The sequence below is a fragment of the Pongo abelii genome, chromosome 18 (genome assembly GCF_028885655.2).
Source record: "Pongo abelii isolate AG06213 chromosome 18, NHGRI_mPonAbe1-v2.0_pri, whole genome shotgun sequence".
NCBI classification, from domain to species: Eukaryota; Metazoa; Chordata; class Mammalia; order Primates; family Hominidae; genus Pongo; species Pongo abelii.
The window spans coordinates 3310145-3327149 of NC_072003.2; the positions used below are offsets into that span (position 1 = coordinate 3310145).

Below are 17005 nucleotides of genomic sequence, written 5' to 3' on the forward strand. Positions count from 1 at the left end.
GAGCCCCGCGAGGACTTCCGGCGCCGGGAGCTCGCGGCGGAAGTGGGATCTTCTGGGCAGTCGTGGGCGTTGTGTGTTTCGGGGGCGGGGGCGGGGACGGGTGCTCTGGCCGTCTGGCTCCGACAACAAGCACCGGGCTCCGGGTGGCCGGGATCAGCGCCCGAGGCAGAGGCCGGAGGGCGCGCGCACTGCTAGGAAGTGCTGGTCCCCCGCGCCGCTCTGCCTCCTTGGTCCCCCGGCAGACGCCCCTGCACGATCGTCGCTCGCCCCGCGGGCGAGGCTGCGGGGGACAGCGCGGGGCTCCGGCTGGCTCTCCTTCCCGCCTGCCGTGTCCTGCTGAGCGACCCTGGTGAGTCCTGGCCCTCTTCGAGGAAAGTCTTCTTCGAAGTCACCAGAGGATGAGAATGGTGCACGCACCTTTCAGGGGTGTTGTGAGGAGCAGAATAAATAAAGTGCTTAGGGTGGACTAAAGAATTGGAAACAACCCGAATGCATCACTCGAGTATTGATTAAGAAACTAGAGCATATCCATACCGCGGAAGCTCATAGTGCCGCTAATGTCTGTGCAGTAAGTTCTCATTTATGTGAAAACACATCAAGCACCTTTCCTTTTCTCCCCCCTATGGATGGCTTTTTTAGTGAAAGCACAGGAAAAGGTCTGGGACGTCATTTGTCAGACTGTTAAGTCGGGGGGTACAATGGCATTGAGGAAGGGAGAGTTTTACGGATTTCTATATTGTTTGAATCTTCCCTTTTTTTATTACGATGGTTTGCTTTTTTTTTTCTTTTTACTTTTCTTTTTTTTTGAGATGGTCTCACTCTGTTGCCCAGGCTGGAGTACAGTGGTGCGGTCATAGCTCATTGCAACCTCAAACTCCTGGACTCAAGCAATCTTCCCTCCTCAGCCTCCCCAGTAGCTGGGACTACAGGAGCCCCACCTGGCTTTTTTTGTTTTTTGGTACAGATGGCGTCTCACATTGTCTTCCCAAAGGGGTCTTGAACCCCTCGCCTCAAGCAATCGTCCTGTGTCTGTCTCCCAAAATGCTGGGATTACAGGCATAAGCCACCAAGCCCGGCCAGTTTGTATTTTTATTGTTGAAATAAAAAATCGATTACTGAAAATTGCATAATACACTTTTCAGTAAAGAGTAACAATGTAAGGTATAAATGTGTCATACATTTATATATACCTGTGGATAAATGGCTTTGGATGGTGTCTGTGAGCCCTTCTGTGACACCTCAGGGCCAGATGTGTTTTGGAATTCAGAGGTTTTCAAATTTGATAAACATAATATAGTGCACATACGATATATCAAGCACATCTCCAGAGGAATCTGGGGCAACACTAAATAATGAAACATATCAGTTAAAATTTTTTAATTAGGCCGGGCGCAGTGGCTCACGCCTGTAATCCCAGCACTTTAGGAGGCCGAGGTGGGTGGATCACAAGGTCAGGAGTTTGAGACCATCCTGGCCAACATGGTGAAACCTCGTCTCTACTAAAAATACAAAAAATTAGCTGGACGTGGTAGCTGGTGCCTGTAGTCCCAGCTACTTGGGAGGCTGAAGCAGGAGAATCACTTGAACCCGGCAGGCGGAGGTTGCAGTGAACTGAGATTGTGCCACTGCACTCCAGCCTGAGCGACAGAGTGAGACTCTGTCTCAAAAAAAAAAAAAAGATATTTAATTGATGTATAATGTACATACAGAAAAACACATCAGTGGGTATAGCTCAATGAATTTTTATAAACTGAAGATATATGTTATTAATATTTCCACCATAATTTTGAGTAGTGGAATAAATTGAGATTATAAATATGCTTATATCAGGTCAGGTGGTGCTGCCAAATGAATGACTTTGGGTTTTGCTGTCAAAGAGTTGTGAAATACCCGGGTTTTGGATTTTTGGCTTTGGGATGAGAGCTTGTGGGCCTGTGTTAATAGGAGAGACAGTCACGTGAGCAAGGCATTACAGTAAAGCCTAGAAAAGGCTTCAGGGCCATGAAAGGATGGGGACTGGATGGCTCTTCAGCCTGGGGTTTGCTCTTGTATTCCACATCCTTCTTCCTCAGTCCTGCCATTTTGCTCTTTCCCCAGGAGTACACATCCAGATGCCGGCCCAGCTACCACAGGGGATCCCTCTGGGAGACTGAAAGTACAGGTTCTGGGGCCCAGGTTGAGGCCGACCAACCCTGAGCCTCAGGCCAGGGGAATGGCAGCCCCCTTGGAGCCCCAGGACCAGGCCCCTGGGGAGGGAGAAGGGCTTCTGATTGTGAAAGTGGAAGATTCCTCCTGGGAACAGGAATCTGCCCAGCATGAGGACGGCAGGGATTCCGAAGCCTGCCGCCAGCGCTTCCGGCAATTCTGCTATGGGGATGTGCATGGGCCTCATGAGGCCTTCAGCCAGCTCTGGGAGCTCTGCTGCCGCTGGTTGCGGCCTGAGCTGCGTACCAAGGAGCAGATCCTGGAGCTGCTGGTGCTGGAGCAGTTCCTGGCAGTGCTGCCAGGGGAGATCCAGGGCTGGGTGCGTGAGCAGCACCCGGGAAGTGGCGAGGAGGCTGTCGCCTTGGTGGAGGACCTACAGAAGCAGCCAGTGAAAGCCTGGCCACAGGTGAGGGGCCCTTCCACATCCAGGGGCACCTGGATGGTACCTGAGCTCAAGAGAAGTGGGTACCCTGCAAAGATAACTCTCCCAGAGGCTCACACAAGCACAGCGTGCCATGGGTGCTTTTCTGAAAGATGCAATCCAAAGTAAATGTGATTTATTTTTTGTGGCTTTGGAAGGCAGCAATAGGGCTGAAGTGCGAATGTTCCACATAGGAGGTTTTAGTTCCATGTAGGGTCTGCTGATGTTTATTTGCATTTTGCTCTAGGCCTGGCTCTGGGGACACAAGGATGTACATAGAGCCAGCTCCAGAGTGGGGCGAGAAGGTGGAGCTGTCCGGGGCCCCTGCTACCTTGTGGGATGTTGGGTCCTTCACATTGGATGCATCTGGGGAGGTTCTAATGAGTGGCTGGGGGATGGGGTTCTGCCTCTGGCAGGAGGGTCCCTAGCTACCCCCTTGCTAAGTGGCTGTGATTCTGGCCTTTCAGGGCTGGTTCTTGCCTCGTGAATGATCGGGGAGCATCCTTGGGCACACAGCATTACCTGGTACCACATTCTCCTCTGGACTTTCCTGGGGCACCATATTGGTCTCCTTCTCACACCCCAGTATCCTGAGGGTCATGTCCTGTGTCTCCTTCCCAGGGAATAAACTGTCTCCCCCGGTCTGGTCTCGGGCTGATGAGCATATTGTGGTTCCTGCACAGGATGTGCCCTCGGAGGAGGCGGAACCCGAGGCTGCAGGCCAGGGATCTCAGGCCAAGGGGCCTCCCCCAGTGGTGGGGGCACGGAGGCGGCCATCTGTTCCCCAGGAGCAGCACAGCCATAGCGGTGAGTAAGCCTCCATCCTTGTCGGCAGTAGAGTGGCTGGTCAGGGACCTAGCTTTGTCACCGGCGTTGCCCTAAGGGTCACAGGCAGGACAGCTCCCTCTGTGAAGTCCAGGGCGTGCGTGCATGCGCACAGGCTGGGGAGGCCATAGGCGTTGGTGTCAAGCCTGGGCTGGCCTTTCTAAGGCTCCATTCTTCTCCTTCAGCCCAGCCTCCTGCTCTTCTTAAAGAGGGGCGTACCAGAGAGACGACGGACACCTGCTTTGTCTCTGGGGTCCATGTGAGTCACCAGTCCCTTTGTCTTCTATAAGGCACTTGGCTCTGTTGAGTTTGTAAAATGGGACTTGCTGTCCCATCAGGCCTCTTTCATCTGACCCATCCTGTCCCCGCCAGTGCTGCTGGGAGGCCTGAGCAAGGGAGCCCTGAGCCGGGTCTTCTTACCCCATTCCAGGGACCTGTGGCATTGGGAGACATTCCATTCTATTTCTCCCGGGAAGAATGGGGCACCCTGGACCCTGCTCAGCGGGATCTCTTCTGGGACATAAAGCGGGAGAACTCCCGGAACACCACCCTGGGTAAGCACCCAGGGCCTTTGGGTCCAGGCTGGCCGCCCCACATTCTGCTGGAACTTCAGTCTTGTTTCCCACCCCATCCTTAGCTGGTTCCAAAGGAGGCTCTCCCTAGGTCTTGCCAGGAGCCTGAGTAACTCCTTTCTTGGCTGACGATCAGTTTTTGTGTGTTTCCACACGCAGCGTGGGACGGCGCTGGCACTGCCCAGCCCTGCATGAGCGCTTGTGAGGGCAACTTCTTTGAGTTTCACAACCTAGTGCATGGAAGTATTGTCCCCATTTTACACATAAGGGACCTCAGACTCAGGTCAGTGGATGCTGAAGGGACACAGCTGGGACTTGGATCAGGCATAGTTGTGAGGCCACCTTGGGCTGCTAGGAGCAGGGGTGCTGACGGGGAACCCCAGCTGCTCATCAGCCTGGGCCCCTGCTCGTCAGAACTGCACTTACCAGGTCCCTCTCCATGCCAGGCCCCTTCTCAGCACCATCAGGGATCATCTTGTTCAGTCCACACTCGCAGCGGGATGGGCTGCGACCTCTGTCGAGATCTGTCCAGATCTGTGTTGAGTTTGGAGAACTAGAGCCTGTGTGGTGAAGGGAGCCACCCTAGCTAGACCAGTTTGGCTCCTCAGTTTCCGACTGTGACAGTTGGGAAAAATTTTCTTTCTTTTTTTTTTTGAGATGGAGTCTTGCTCTGTCGCCAGGCCGGAATGCAGTGGTGTGACCTCAGCTCACTGAAACTTCCACCTCCCGGGTTCAAGCAGTTCTCCTGCCTCAGCCTGAGTAGCTGGGATTACAGGCATGAGCCACCATGCCCGGCTAATTTTTTTGTATTTTTAATAGAGACGAGTTTCCACCATGTTGGTCAGGCTGGTCTCGAACTCCTGACTTCGTGATCCGCCTGCCTCGACCTCCCAAAGTGCTGGGATTACAGGTGTGAGCCACCGCGCCCGGCCCTTGAAAATTTTCAAAATTACTATAAATTGTTCTGCTGTGGAGCTTGATATCGGGTTCAGAGTGGGAGATTGGATCTCAGTGTGGCCTGCAGGGCACAGATGGCTTAGGGGGCTGGCCCATGCAGGCGGGATCAGAGGCTTATTCAGACTGCTGCTCTGCCGAATTTTTTCATCATCCTTGATTTATTTGTGTTTTTGTTTGTTTTTGAGACAAAGTCTCGCTCTTGGAGCGCAATGGCATGATCCCGGCTCACTGCAACCTCCGCTTCCTGGGTTCAAGTGATTCTTCTGCCTTAGCCTCCTGAGTAGCTGGGATTACACATGTGCGCCACCAGGCCCTGCTGATTTTTGCATTTTTTAGTAGAGACGGGGTTTCGCCATGTTGGCTAGGCTGGTCTCGAACTCCTAACTTCAGGTGATCCGCCCGCCTCAGCCTCCCAAAATGTTGGGATTACAGGCTTGAGCCACTGCGCCCGGCCAATCATCCCTGTTTTATAGATGAGGAACCTGAGGATTCAGCTGTGTGAACCCAGGGTTTTCTGAACCTGGAGGGCAGGGAGCTTTTCCCAGCCTTGTTTCTTCCTCACCTCAGCTCTGGCCGCAGAACCGAGTGGGACTGAAGAGGTCGCCTCCTTCCCTTTGCAGGTTTGGGGCTCAAAGGCCAAAGTGAGAAGTCCCGGCTGCAGGAGGTGGTGCCGGTGGTGCCAGGCCAGACAGGCAGCGACGTGACTGTGTCCTGGAGCCCCGAGGAGGCTGAGGCCTGGGAGAGCGAGAACCGGCCGAGGGCGGCCCTGGGCCCAGTGGTGGGCGCGCGACGGGGGCGGCCACCCACTCGCCGGCGCCAGTTCCGGGACCTGGCAGCCGAGAAGCCGCACAGCTGCGGGCAGTGTGGAAAGCGCTTCCGCTGGGGCTCGGACCTGGCGCGGCACCAGCGCACGCACACGGGCGAGAAGCCACACAAGTGCCCTGAGTGCGACAAGAGCTTCCGCAGCTCCTCGGACCTGGTGCGCCACCAAGGCGTGCACACGGGCGAGAAGCCCTTCTCCTGTTCCGAGTGCGGCAAGAGCTTCAGCCGCAGCGCCTACCTGGCCGACCACCAGCGCATCCACACGGGCGAGAAGCCTTTCGGCTGCAGCGACTGCGGCAAGAGCTTCTCGCTGCGCTCCTACCTGCTGGACCATCGGCGTGTGCACACCGGTGAGCGGCCCTTCGGCTGCGGAGAGTGCGACAAGAGCTTCAAGCAGCGCGCGCACCTCATCGCGCATCAGAGCCTGCACGCCAAGATGGCCCAGCCCGTGGGGTGAGCAGCTGGCTTGGCCGGAAACCCGGGGGAGGCCCAGCCACGGCACATCCTGCTTCGTTCACCACTGGGACTCTCCTTCCATCTGTGGCCACCTCCCGGGCTGTCCGAGGGACCCCAGGGTACCTCACACTCGGAGCTCGCCTGCCCTCCTCGGCTCTGAGGACCTGCTCAGCACTCAAAGGGAACGGAAGCTTCCCCCTCCCGCCCCCAATCTTGTCCTCTTTCCCCCTTCTGCGCCTAGCGTTTCTCTTCCCCTCTAGTTTCCTGGAGCCCCAACACATTCCCGGCAGGGGCAGCAGGGTGGCGAGGACTCAGGTCTAGGTCCCTTCCCAGAAGCCCCCGAGCCTCATTTGACTGTGTGGCTCTTTGGCCCCCGCCCTGTGGGGTGGGTCCGTGGGTCAGGCCTCTGCCCTGCCAACCTGTGCCTTTCAGTGGGCGTGGAGGACTGGCCTTGGCCCCACAGGGGGCTGCTGGGCTTTGGGAGAGACAGCCCACACCTGTGGGACCGTGGGTGTTAGTCACGGCGGCAGGGGCTTTCTGGCCCCCAGCCACTCCCGTTTCCAGGCCATGACCACTCTGCCCTGTCCTGGCTACATGGACTTGGCCTGCCTTTGCCCTCGGCCTACTTGCCCTAGCATGAGGCTCTGAGAGCCACCTGCCCACCAGTCTGGTGAGGATAATGGTGGCTCAAGCCACAGGAGGCCAACCCTGGAGACCAAGAACAGGGCGCCTGGCTGCCATGTGCTCCTCCAGAGGTGCGGCTGCACCAGACTCAGCACTAGCACCCCACATCATCGGCACTAACGCCCCACTCCATCAGCCCTGGCACCCTGCTCCATCGGCACTAATGCCCCACTTGGCGCCCTGCTCCATCGGCACTAACGCCCCACTCAGCGCCCCACTCCGTCGGCACTAACGCCCCCACTCCAACGGGCCCGCTCCATCGGTACTGGCGCCCTGCTCCATCGGCACTAACGCTCCACTCGGCGCCCTACTCCATCAGCCCTAATGCTCCACTCCATCGGCAGTAACGCCCCCACTCCAGCGGCACTAATGACCCGCTCCTTTGGCATTGGCGCCCCACTCCATCAGCACTAACGCCCCGCTCCATCGACACTGGTGCCCCACTCCATTGTCACTAACGTCCAGCTCCATCGGCATTACCACCCCGCTCCATCATCACTACGTCCAGCTCCATCAGCACTAATGCCCCTCTCCATCGGCACTAACGCCCCGCTCCACTGGCACCGATGCCCCGCTCCATCGGCACCCGCGCCCCGCTCCATCGGCACTAACGCCCGGCTCCACCGGCACTGGCTCCCCGCTCCATCGGCACTGGCGCCTCGCGCCATCGGCACTGACGCCTCGCGCCATCGGCACTGACGCCCCGCTCCATTGGCATTAACGCCCCACTCGGCGCCCCACTCCATCAGCACTAACATACACCGCTCCATCGGCACTAACGCCCAGCTTCATTGGCACTTTGCTGCTGCCTCCTGAGCACTGCCTTCCGTAAACAGGGACAGACCAGAGGCCCTGCAAGGACTCCCCCCACGGACCTCCAAAGGGCAACAGAAGAGTATTAATAAACGTGAAAACTTACCTCCAGGCTGTTCTGTTCTTTCGGTGGCTGGAGGGTGGGGATACCTGTAATATAAACCCCTTGCCCTGGCCTTGTGTCCTGGTGGCACATGCTGCTGTGCCGTCACCAGGGGGAGCCGCGTTCTTGGCGTCCAGGTCGGCTGGGCCCCAATGGGCAGCCGTGTACCCTGGGACTCTTGTTCCCCTGTGTCAGCTAGTGCCTGCCCTGCTCTGGGAGCACCGTCTGTGCTCCAGCAGAACGGGGAGCTGAGCAGGACTCAGGGTCTTCACCAGGCCAGTCCTCTCCCACAACTGTGAAAGGAAGAAGGGCCCATAGACACTGCTTGGTCAGTGGTGGGACCCTCTTGCTGCGTGTTGGGGATCCGGAACTCAAGGCTGCCCCAGGCTGAGTCCCTTGGAGGAGGGGCTGACAGCGGGCCTGCTCTTCCCACCAGCCCCTGACATCCAACTTCTCCCTACCAGGAGCCCCAGGCCAGGACCCGCCAAGAGCTGGTGGGTGCATGGTCAGAACTAGTGATCACCCAGGCACGACCCCTCCTTCTACCCATGCTGGTTCCTTCTCTTTCATCTGCTGGTGGCCTCAGGGCCCCTGGCTGAGGGGAGGCGGGGGCCAGCGGACAAGACGCTCTGGTCCCTTGGTAACAGGTGTGCATGTGCCAGCCCTCTCTGCCCCTAGGCCTTTCTTAGCCAACCTCCCATGCACACATCATCCTGCGGTCGCTGCCATGGTCTCTGTTTCCCATAAGAAGCAAGCGAGGTCTCGCTGTGGACAAGGCTGATTCCAGTTGGCGATTTTTACCTCTGGGGGCCTCGTGCTGTGTGCATGTGTGTGGCGGGTGGCCAGGACGGTACAAGGACTTCTTGGTGGTGGTGGCTGGCTCCAAATGGAGACACTCGGGTGTAACGAGATCAGATAAGCACGTAGGCCAGGAGCTAAGAATAGGATTGAGCACAGGTTCCTGGCTCAGGTAGGGGCATGTCAGTGCCAGCAAAGAAGTCACCAGCAGGAGCCAGAGAATGAAGCCCGGGCTGGGAGAGCTGGGCCAGGACCCAGGGTTCCAGGGAGGGGGCAGAGTCCAGCTCAGCTCATAAGCAGAGCTGATAGCAGTCGTTAGGGGAGAGGGCAAGGGTTAGGACCCAGGGCACTGAGAACCCAGGGCCAGGAGGTGAGCTCCGTGCTTGGTGCTTGGAGGAAGTCCCGTCTGGCCCTATGGCTTTCCTTGTGGCTGGGACCCTGCGGCTGGCCATGCAGATGGCAGACACTCAAGACAGCCTGGGGAGAAAGGTAGCAGGAGGCACCGCCTGGCCCAGCTGCTCCTGCCTCCCAGCTGAGCCCCAGCCCAGCCCAGCCCAGCTCTGGCTTTGCCTCCCCAGGGGAAGTATGACGTCCGGGGTCCAAGGGCAGCCCTGATGCTCAGCAGCCCTGGGGTGGTGGCCGCTGTAGTCACTGCCCTGGAGGACGTGTTCCAGGCCCTGGGCTTTGAGAGCTGCGAGAGGAGGGAGGTCCCGGTCCAGGTGAGCCTCCGCCTCTTACATCCACCCTCAGGCCCAGCACCGACCCCTTCCCCGCTCTCCCCTGACCCAGAATCTCCTCCCCACCCAAAACCTCCCCAGACTCAGGTCGGTCTCACTCTTGCCCCTAGGGCTTCCTCGAGGAACTGGCTTGGTTCCAGGAGCAGCTGGATGCCCACGGGCGCCCTGTGGGGTGTGCCTTAGTGGCCTTGGTGGCCCCCAGAGGGCAGCTGAGGCAGCCACAGCAGCTGGTCCGGGAGCTGAGCGGCTGCCGGGCCCTGCGGGGCTGCCCCAAAGTCTTCCTGCTGCTCTCGAGTGGCCCTGGGTGTGAGTGAGCTGGGTCAGGATCCAGGGGCTGGGCAGGGACCCAGGGGCAGAGCCTCGGGCCTCACTCCAGGCCAACATGCTGCTTCTCCACCCAGCCTCCCCGGAGCCTGGAGCCTTCCTTGCTGGCCTGAGAGAGCTGTGTGGCCGCTCTCCTCACTGGTCCCTGGTGCAGCTGCTGACGGAGGTGGGGACACTGGAGGGGGAGGCCCAGGGAAGCGGGGCTGGTCCTGCTGTCTCCACTGGTTCTGCTGTGTCCCCCTGAGCCAGTTACAGTTAGATTCATTCACTTGTATCCTCCCTCTGATTCATTCTACAAACCTTTACTGTCTACAGAAGTGGTATCAGGCCCTCACCCCCAACTCGGGACCCCTGACAGCCCACTCAGGATCCCCGACACTCCAGACCCCTCCCAACTCCATGCCTTGGCCCAAGCAGTTCCCTCTGCCTGCTATGCTTTCCTGTTGTCCTGGGAGCCCTGCACAGTCCTCTGCAGGCTGCCAGCGATGCCCTTCCTTGCACTTCAGGCTTGCACTTCAGGCTGCCCCTTTCTACACTAAGCAGTGGCTATCCGCCCTGTTAGATCACAGGACCCTGGAGGCTGGGACTGGGAATGATTCAAGTCTGGTCTCCAGGGCTGAAGGTCTCACTGTGTAGTTGGGTGGCTCCTGGGCAGCCCTGAAGATGAGGGGGCCCCAGCTCTCCTCCACAGATCTCCCAGCAGGGTAGTGCCCACCCCGTGAGCCTTCCCGACAGGCCCTACCCCGCTCTAGGGAACATCCCCACCTCTGTGCGCACTGATCCCGGGGCAGGGGTTAATGGTGTGGCCACTGTCCACTCGAGGCCATCCATGCCCAGGGAAGTCCATAACCTTGAGCCTGAACTGGAGCCTGGGCCTTGCTTGAGGCCATCCTGCCTGTCTGTCCTTTGCTGGCCTCCTCCTCTCTGCATTCTGGCAGGTGACCCTGAAGGGACTATGGAAGCCACAAGCCTGGCTGAGTCTTTTCTCGGCCCCATCCCCAGCTCTTCCGCAGGGTGGCTGAAGAGTCCACAGGGGGCACCTGCTGCCCTGTCCTTCGGAGCTCCTTGCGGGGGGCACTGTGCCTGGGAGGCGTGGAGCCCTGGAGGCCTGAGGTGAGGGGGACAGGGCAGGGGTCCAATCACATGGCCACAGTTTCCAGTGGGACGGAAGCTTAGGGGGACCCAGGCGGGGGAGGTCAGGAGCTGGAGTCCTCTCAGGCCACTTTAGATGCGTCTTAACCCTCTCTGCAGCCGGCCCCCGGTCCCAGCACACAGTATGACCTGTCCAAGGCCAGGGCTGCCCTCCTCCTGGCTGTGATCCAAGGCCGGCCTGGGGCCCAGCATGACGTGGAGGTGCTGGGGGGCCTGTGCCGGGCCCTGGGCTTTGAGACCACCGTGAGAACGGACCCTACAGCCCAGGTGAGGGGAAGCCGAGAACTTCCGCTGGTGCTCTGAAGGAAGACCACCCCTCCCTAGGAACCTGGGGCCTCTCTCCATCACTGGCAGGAAGTGCACCACAAGTCTAGCCTCTGTGCTCCCTGTTGCCTGCATCTGGCCCATCACTTCCCTGCCTCTGGAAGCCTGGTCTCCAGAGTCCCTGAGGCCTCCCTCACTGGCTGGTTCTCTGGCCCCCCCCCCCCCCCCGCCCCCTCCCCAGCTCAAAGCTTTAGCTCCAAGTCTTGGTTTCCCTCTTGGCTCCCAGCAGCCTACTCCGCTCTCCTCACACCTCTCAACTTCTTGGTGCAGCTTCCCAACGAGGGCAGGAGGAGAACTGGCTCCAGGAAGCTGGGTCTGTATGTCACCTCTAAAGAGGCCATGCCAAGGCCTTGCAGGAGGGAGTTAGAAAAGGGCTTCTGGCCGGGCGCCGTGGCTCATGCCTATAACCCAACACTTTGGGAGGCCAAGGCGGGTGCATCACTTGAGATTAGGAGTTTGAGACCAGCCTGACTACCATGGTGAAACCTCGTCTCTACTATAAAGACAAAATTAGTAGGGCGTGGTGGTGCATGCCTGTAATCCCAGCTACTTGGGAGGCTGAGGCAGGAGAATGGCTTGAACCCAGGAAGCAGAGGTTGCAGTGAGCTGAGATTGTGCCACTGCACTCCAGCCTGGGTGACAGAGCGAGACTCCGTCTCAAACAACAAAAACAGGCCGGGCACAGCGGCTCACGCCTGTAATCCCAGCACTTTGGGAGGCCGAGGCAAGCGGATCACGACGTCAGGAGATCGAGACCATTCTGGATAACACAGCGAAACCTCATCTCTACTAAAAATACAAAAAATTAGCCAGGTGTGGTGGCATATGCCTGTAGTCCCAGCTACTCAGGAGGCTGAGGCAGGAGAATCGCTTGAACCCAGGAGGCGGAGATAGCAGTGAGCTGAGATCGCGCCACTGCACTCCAGCCTGGGTGACAGCGCAAGACTCCTCAAAAAAAAAAAAAAAAAAAAAAAAAAAGAGGGCTTCTTCCCTGGACCTGTAAGTGGCAGGCGGTGGGAGGCCAGGTGGGGCAGGGTCTGGGAAACTTTCTCAGCCTCACAGAGGGCAGCCAGGGGCTGGGGAGGTGGTGGCTTTGGCCCAGGCCTCAACATTGTTCCCACCCCAGGCTTTCCAGGAGGAGCTGGCCCAGTTCCGGGAGCAACTGGACAACTGCAGGGGCCCTGTGAGCTGTGCCCTTGTGGCCCTGATGGCCCATGGGGGACCACGGGGTCAGCTGCTGGGGGCTGATGGGCAAGAGGTGCAGCCCGAGGCACTGATGCAGGAGCTGAGCCGCTGCCAGGTGCTGCGGGGCTGCCCCAAGATCTTCCTGCTGCAGGCCTGCCGTGGGGGTGAGCGGCCCGGCCTCCTCCTGCCCTCACTTTCCTCGGCCAGCTTCAGCTCCCGGGACTCACTGTCTACCTTCTCCAGGAAGCCTGGGTACCTGCCCTTCCCTGCCCCTCTCCTGTCCTCTCCTAGAGGTCAAGTCCACGACATTGAACCCTTAACTCTCAACACCTGTCATTCAGCGCTCTGAATGTCTCCAGTCTGGCAAGCCTGCCCTGGAGCTGTGGAGCTGGGTTCTCACCTTGACCCCACGTTCACACTAGACCCCTGAGCACCCCCAGGTCTCCCCAGAGTGAGACTATCTGCCTCTCCCCACCCTCTTCAGGAAACAGGGATGCTGGTGTGGGGCCCACAGCTCTCCCCTGGTACTGGAGCTGGCTGCGGGCACCTCCATCTGTCCCCTCCCATGCAGATGTCCTGCAGATCTACGCTGAGGCCCAAGGTGGGTTCTGCCTTCCTTCCAGGGCCTGGGCTTGGGCAGGGCTGGTGGTGGGGACTGTCCAGAGAGCATCTCCAGGGCTCTAAGCTGGGGTATGGCTGCCACCTGCATCCTCTGTTTGCCAAGACAATGGGAAGAAAAAAATCTTCCTAAACTGCAAGGGCCTTTGGGAAGTGGGAGCTTCTTCCCCTGTTGGAGCCTGGCAAGAACCCTGGAGTCGGCAAGGTCAAATAGCTTTTCTGAGGTCACAGCTGGTAAGTGGCTGGGCCGAGCTTTGAACTTCCGTCTGTCATTCCTGCCCTGCACCCTTTCCACCTCCCTGGGCTGCCCTTAAGCCACAGATGGGGAGCTCCCGGGGCTGATGGAGTGCCACGATGTTGATTACTGGAATTGATTCCTCTTGCAGGCAGCTCCTGCAGGGGCGCCCCTCCAGGGAGCTCTGACCAAGCAGACATCCTGACGGTCTACTCAGCTGCAGAGGGTAAGGAGATGGGTCATCGGGAGCCTGTGGTTACACAGGGCCCAGCTTCCTGGCCTAAGATCTGGAGTAGCCTTAGGGGCAGCTAGGGCTTAGGGTTGGGGCACAGAGATGCCAGCCCAGCTGTGGTCCAGCCATGTTCCCTACATGGGTTATGATGTGTAGTAACAGCAGTGATGGTGAGTGCTGTGAGGCGCAGCTGTGCCAACCACTGTGTGTGCAGGTTTCCTCTAGGCTGTGAGTTCCACGAGGCCAGGGCAGATCTGCCTGCCCCAAGGCCCTGCTCAGTGTCTGGCACATAGTAGGTACACAGTAAATGTTTGTTCAGTAGTGAATCTCTCCATTGGCTCACCTCTGCAAATATCTAGCAACAACTTGTTCCAGATGCAAGAAGTCCCTGCTCCCTGCCCTGTTCCCTTGCCTGATTCCTGGGTCCTGGCTGCTTGTACCCCACCTTCCACCAACAATAGGACCCCTGGGATTAGAAGGCAGAGGGTTGGGGCCTTGGTCTGATGCTCTGGCCCTGGTCCCCTGACCTAGGCTATGTGGCCTATCGCGATGACAAGGGCTCAGACTTTATCCAGACACTGGTGGAGGTCCTCAGAGCCAACCCCGAGAAAGACCTTCTGGAGCTGCTGACTGAGGTGTGTTGGGGGGTTCCCGGGTGACAAGGGGCAAGGAGCTGGGTTTGCCCTTCTCCCCAGCCCTGGTATTCTGATCACCTCCTATGAACTCCATTTGCGAAGGAGGGATCCTCTGCCCTCAATACTACAAGACAACCAAATGCAGGATGGCCGACACTGTACAGATGCCATCCACCGCAGTTCTTAGTCACACGTACTGCAGTCGGGTAGGGAGGAGGACACTGCATGCCATGCGGGGCCACCTGGGCTTGTGCTCAGAGCAGGGTGAACATGCAGGGCCAGTGGGAAGCTGGTTTTGTAGTGACAAGAGAGTGAGATGCCCCCTGGTTCCCACAGGCAGATGTGGTTGGTTGGTTTGAATATTTCCAAGGCCTGCCAGGGGGCTGAAGTCCATTATGGTGAGGACCAGGTGGGGTGCAGCTGGTCTGCTGAGAGGGGACCTAGGGGGTGGGAGCCTGTCCTGCTGGGTGGGGACATGTCTGGCCAGAGCAGAGGAATTCACCGTTAGGCCTCTGGAGCTCTGCGAGCCTCAAAGATGTCCAGGCAGCCCTTGAAATTTTAGGCCTTGCAATGTACGAAGCCAGGGGCTCTCCCCTGGGGCAGGCTGAGTCCCGGAGGGCTGTAGCCCCGGGCACAGGCTGGGTGTGGTCCTCAGGTCAACAGGCGGGTGTGTGAGCAGGACGTGCTGGGCCCCGACTGCGATGAACTCCGCAAGGCCTGCCTGGAGATCCGCAGCTCGCTCCAGCGCCGGCTCTGCCTCCAGGCCTGAGGGTGCGGCGGCCACGGGGGCGCTGCAGAGATGGTGGCCAGATCCCAGAGCCATTCTTGCCTCCATCCACCCCCCACCCCCCGGTTTCCTCATCCGAGAGCGAGGCGTGGCATCGTGGGGGTGGCCGTGCAATAAATATCTGCCGCGAACAGTGCCTGTTCTCAAGGACGTGTGAAATAAGTGAGATAATGTGTGTAAAGCGCCTGGAACTGCATATGGCCGCAGTAGTGTCCATGGGAACCGAGCTGGGGCCTGTGCCCAGGTTCCGGGACTTAGGAAGCCAGCATGGGCTGGACTAGGCTGGGCTGGGTTGGCAGTTCGGTTATGGGAGCGTCCGGGGGGAGAGGGGTCCCAGGAAGAGGACGCATATCCCTCTCCCAGCCATGTCCCTGTGCACGCGCGCCCCACCTCCACCCCGCGCTGGGCCATAGAAACTCAGGAGACACGGCCTCCGCTTTCCAGGCGGCCAGAATAAAGTCTGGGGCCAAAAGCCTCTGAAACACACCTTTGCAGGTTCACCGGTGATGGAGCAAGCACAGGGGCTGGGGAAGCAGCTTGCAGCCCCTGACCCAAAGCGGCGGGAGGCACAAGGGGGAAAGCGCTCCCAAACGCCGTCTTGCGGGGAGGGTGGGGTAGGGCGGGCTCGCCAGGGTTCGAACTCACAGTCCCGGGCCCGCGGCGGCAGTTTCCACCCAGCAGCCTCCGCGGCCGGGCGCGGTGGCCCAGCTCGAAGTCCCGCCCACCGGGAGCCTCGGAAGGACGGGCCTCCCCTCACTCTAAGCATACGCATTAAGGCCACAGCATAGGCTATAGAAAGCTTTATGAGAAAAGTTGGTAGCTCCGTAGAAGCAGGGCCGCGTGGCCTAATGGATAAGGCGTCTGATTCCGGATCAGAAGATTGAGGGTTCGAGTCCCTTCGTGGTCGTCGCTACTTTACCGTTTTCTTCCAGCTCCACTTAAAAAAATTGCTTCACCTGGGACTGCACCCTGGGCGACTAGGACACTCGAACTGAGTGCACTGGTCTCTTGCCGTTTACCCCCTAGGAACACTTGGACCTCGCCCTGCTTCTGCAGTCGCGCAACTAAGGACCCAGGGCCAGAATTGCAGCGAGGGCGACCCAGGGAACGCCGGCAGGGTCCTGGCGGACTGCGGAGCTTGAAGCCAAAAAACGCGGGTCCTGGGAGCTGGTAGGGAGTTGCCCCAAGGGGTCAAAGGACATGTGTAGTTTTGTTTTTTGGAGACGGAGTTTCGCTCTTGTTGCCTAGGCTGGAGTGCAGTGGCTTGATCTCCGCTCACTGCAACCTCCGCCTCCCGGGTTCAAACGATTCTGCTGCCTCAGCCTTCCGAGTAGCTGGGATTACAGGCATGCGCCATCACGCCCGGCTAATTTTTGTATTTTTAGTAGGAGTTGGGTGGGGGGTGGTGGGTTCTCCATTTTGGCCAGGCTGGTCTCGAACTACCGACCTCAGGCGATCGTCCAGCCTCGGTCTCCCAAAGTGCTGGGATTACAGGCGTGAGCCACCGCTCCCGGCGACATGTGTAGTTTAATTAATAATTGTGATGAAAAACTTTGTATTAACCGATCATGGGGTAACAAAGTAAAAAAGAAAACGATTATAAATAGTGGTGATGAGCCGGGCGCGGTGGCTCACGCCTCTAATCCCAGCGCTTTGGGAGGCCTAGGCGGGCGAATCATGAGGTCAGGAGTTCGAGACCAGCCTGACTCACATGGTAAAACCCCGTTTCTACTAAAAATACAAAAATTAGCGGGACGTGGTGGCGCGCGCCTGTAGTCCCAGCTACTCAGGAGGCTGAGGCAGGAGAATCGCTTGAACCCGGGAGGCCGGAGGTTGCAGTGAGCCGAAATCACGCCACTGCACTCCAGCCTGGGCGACAGAGCGAGACTCCGTCTCAAAATAGAAAATAAATGAAATAAAATAAAAATTTCCATTTCAAAGAGTATCTCCAGGATTGAGTTAATATTTCACCCAGGAAAAAAAATATCTACCAGCGGAACCCGAGTTTAGTCCGGGTTCCGAGCAGCGCCTCGTGGGGTATCCTTCCACCAGGTGAAGGCTGCGGAGAGTCGCAGCTGCAGGCATGTCCCCCGGTCGGCGGCCGCTGGTGACCTGGCGTC

General features: G+C 58.6%; 1 protein-coding gene and 1 non-coding gene across 7 annotated transcripts; both read left to right on the top strand.

Annotated features, from left to right (window-relative positions):
• The first annotated feature begins 4 nt into the window (after positions 1–4).
• ZNF213 (zinc finger protein 213) lies at positions 5–7860 on the top strand. Of its 6 annotated transcripts, none has more exons than XM_009250395.4 (6): positions 9–349; positions 2098–2611; positions 3310–3433; positions 3637–3710; positions 3882–4005; positions 5601–7860. In XM_009250395.4, exons 2-6 carry the CDS (start codon positions 2213–2215, stop codon positions 6257–6259), a joined length of 1380 nt encoding a protein of 459 aa, XP_009248670.3. In that variant the 5' UTR covers positions 9–349; positions 2098–2212; the 3' UTR covers positions 6260–7860. The 6 variants fall into 6 exon arrangements, with proteins under 6 accessions (XP_054390644.1, XP_009248670.3, XP_063573247.1 ...); XM_024233945.3 differs by having other exon boundaries at positions 20–568; XM_054534669.2 differs by lacking the exon at positions 3637–3710 and having other exon boundaries at positions 5–349; positions 3248–3433.
• Positions 7861–15719: 7859 nt separating this feature from the next.
• TRNAR-CCG (transfer RNA arginine (anticodon CCG)) lies at positions 15720–15792 on the top strand. The gene has a single exon. It is a non-coding gene; the product is annotated as a tRNA-Arg (tRNA).
• Positions 15793–17005: the final 1213 nt, after the last annotated feature.

Coding starts and splice junctions, on each gene's coding strand:
- ZNF213 (XM_024233945.3), top strand. Junction 2,612..3,309: donor CAGTGAAAGCCTGGCCACAG/GTGAGGGGCCCT, acceptor GTTCCTGCACAG/GATGTGCCCTCGGAGGAGGC. Junction 3,711..3,881: donor GCTTTGTCTCTGGGGTCCAT/GTGAGTCACCAG, acceptor ACCCCATTCCAG/GGACCTGTGGCATTGGGAGA.